The sequence below is a fragment of the Sinocyclocheilus rhinocerous genome, unplaced genomic scaffold, assembly GCF_001515625.1.
Source record: "Sinocyclocheilus rhinocerous isolate Xijiao unplaced genomic scaffold, SAMN03320098_v1.1 scaffold2660, whole genome shotgun sequence".
Taxonomy (NCBI): domain Eukaryota; kingdom Metazoa; phylum Chordata; class Actinopteri; order Cypriniformes; family Cyprinidae; genus Sinocyclocheilus; species Sinocyclocheilus rhinocerous.
The window spans coordinates 191,453-194,638 of NW_015630549.1; the positions used below are offsets into that span (position 1 = coordinate 191,453).

The 3,186-nt window shown below is 37.8% G+C and overlaps 1 protein-coding gene across 1 annotated transcript in view; it reads right to left on the bottom strand.

Moving 5' to 3' along the window:
• Positions 1 to 270: 270 nt before the first annotated feature.
• The window catches only part of mrpl23 (mitochondrial ribosomal protein L23), a 24,051-nt gene continuing 21,135 nt past the window's right edge, over positions 271 to 3,186 (bottom strand). The window contains exon 5 of the mRNA XM_016553005.1: positions 271 to 981. Within this exon, the coding sequence (XP_016408491.1) occupies positions 817 to 981 (165 nt within the window). The 3' untranslated portion in view covers positions 271 to 816. The remainder of the gene's footprint in view (positions 982 to 3,186) is intronic.

Sequence of the window (3,186 nt, forward strand, 5' to 3'; positions counted from 1 at the left end):
ACAAAAATCCAGAGTTCTTTCTTTGTTTCCTAAAAAGGCATTTTTTTTGTCTTAAATCAAATTGCTTAATTGCAATGCAGGGGGTACTTGAGTACAAGCACAAAACAGTGAACAAATGTTATCAATACTGACATTCTTCCCTGGCGAACACCAGGTCGGCTGGGTGAGGTAAGCCTCTCTGGTAAGAGAGCTGGCAAAAGGTTATCCAACACATCTGTGGGGAATAGCTAACTCTAGAGCCAACAAAGTTGAAGAAAACACAAAAACAAGTCATGCTGTACTGTTTTATTGGAATTGAAGTATGCAGTTTTTAAAAAAAACACTTTCAGGAACAACATTAAGAGTATGATTTCGCGTGAAAACTGGAGAGACACTTAATTAGATTGACAATTTACCGCAAGCATTTTATGAACTATCTTGAAGATCCGCAAGGGGAAAAGGAAAACATTTTGGAGGAACTTTAAAGAAAAGCAAACATGTATGCTCAAGAACTTTCCAAGGAAGACCTTTGTTTAAGTTTCTGAGACCTGTGAGAACATAACCTGAAAGAAGCTTAGGAGTGATCATATGCTGTGTAGACATTAGTGTTCTTTGAAAGAACACAAGATTCTATTGGAGTAATGGATTTCCAAGCCTTCTCTCAGGCAATCTGTCTTTCCATCAAGTCAGATCAGATCACTGCAAACGGCCCTCTATGGACACTGGTCAGATCACTGTAAATGACTCTTCCTGCACAAATACATAATCTACAATACACCACATTCTTCATTCAGCTGTTGCCTCTCTGAAGTCATTCTTCATTCAACACTTGTCTATCTAGAGGCCAAACCATTCAGTAACTCCTCCTCTTCTGGGATCTGGTTTCTGCCTCTGACGCTCGTCCTCCATGAACTTCTCCTGCATCTCCTCAACAGAGCCCTCATCGTGCTTCCTATCCTTCTCAGGAAAGATATCTGGGAACTGGGAGGTTTGCTGCTGAGCCTATAAGAAAAGCAGGAATTGTTCAAAGTTTAAACAATGATTGTCTGTCTGTCTGTCTGTCATGAACATTGTCATCCTTGTGTTGTTCCAAACTTGTGACTTAGTTTATGTGGAACAGCAGTTTTGAAGAATGCTTTATGCTTCCTATTAAAAGTAGTAAATATCAACACTTTTAAAATCTTTAAGGCTTAATGTTACTGACAGGAATTGTTAATCCATTTCACTTCACTGGACAGCACACAGTGTCCTTTTCCAGAGCTCATGCTCTCCAACACTGCCTCTGAAAAGCTCCAGAAATAAATAGATCACCACATCTTAGGGGCCTGGTCCTTCTAAAACAATGTCATTTTTTTTGAGAGAAAAGAAGGGGGGAATAGGCCTTGTGCATGACGACAGAGAGACAATGTGCTAGTGCTCCTAGTCTGACTCCATACCAGAAACCATCAATATTGTCGCAAAGATAAAACAAGATGTGGCAACAGCAGGAGGAAACAGGGATTGCAGTGAGTTAACAGGTAATGAAAAGCAGTGACTTTCTGAAACAAATGCTTCTACTGGGATGATGTATTATTTTGGCCCTATTTTTTGTAACAAATACAGTAACTTTTAAGTGAGCAAAATTACCAAAGAATAGTGGAATAAAAAAGGAGGGGGGGGGGGAAAAAAGGAACACTTCAAATCAACAGTTTGGCCTCCAAGGCGCAGCAGTGGCGCTCCAACCCTACCATCTAGGAATGCGAAAGCCCACACTATATGTCCAGCCAAATGAAATTACAAGAACCAAACCTATTAAAAACAGTACCTTAGTAACAGAGTACTAAAATGCATGCCAAAAAATGTCTGTTCCTTCACCTGTAGTAAACTCTCCTTGGGGGGAAAAAAAAACAAACCCCTATGACTAAAGACCGGCAGGGGGACCCGTTCGCATGACAATCCAAGAGTGGAGTAGAAAAGTTTGGACATTCTAGCCCTGACAGAGAGGGGGCTGATTAACAAAAACAAGTCACCACATGAGTATCCACCAAAACATTAATGTACCTTAAACAAGTGCCTTTTTGTTATGGAGCCAGATCAGCCTCAAAAATAATACATTAACAAATCAAAATTTATAAATGCACAGCACAATTTACATTTACAAAATCCAATTCGTAAATTCAAAACACAATTCATAAATACACAAGTAAAAGCATAAATATTTCCCCAAATGCTCACACAAATGCATTTTACCTAAATAAATGTAAAATGTTTACACAAATATGTATATTACAAGTTCTTGAATTAATTTCCATTACACATTTATGAATGATGTTACATGTATTTATGAATCGTTGAATCTGCATTTGCAAATCATCACACATGCGTGGACTGCTTTGAATTTGTGTGTGGTATTTTTGAGACCTTCCTGGCAGGTTAAGATTCATAAAACCTAAATAAATGTAAAATGTTTACACAAATATGTATATTACAAGTTCTTGAATTAATTTCCATTACACATTTATGAATGATGTTACATGTATTTATGGATCGTTGAATCTGCATTTACAAATTGTCACACGTGCGTGGACTGTTCTGAATTTGTTTGTGGTATTTTTGAGACCTTCCTGACCGGTTAAGATTCATAAATATCTTTTTTTGGAGGATGTTCCGGTCAGCCAATCTCGGTGAGCTTTTAATCCACCAATCAAAATGCTCCTTACTGAACAGACTCAAGAAGCTCAATGCTGCGTTTGTACTGTGCATTGCTCCATGATCGGGTGTCTTGATGTAAAGACATTTGAATGGGTACTCTTTTTTCACTTAGTAACAACAATTATGTAATGTGTTCTGTTTTTGTTAGTAGTAGTATCAGGTTCGCAGTAACTTTTGATCAGGCATTAAAAACAGTTACCACCACCTAAGGAAGATTTCGAAGTTACTCACACAGCGGAGAGATTTCAGCATGGAGGATGAAAACCAGACTCAACGAGTGAGTAAAGTAATTTTTTTATCTGATGGCACTTTCTTATGATTATAGCTGGCCACGATGGTAACTTTAGAACCCACTGACTACAAATGTTGTCAGTTTTATTGATTGTTTTATTGATTGTTTATCGCCCATTCATCCTGTGATTATAAAGTGTTCCTACAAACACCAGTTATAATATAAGAAAGCTGGCATGGACTAACAACTTTGTAACACTGCACACTTAATTAACTAAAACATAA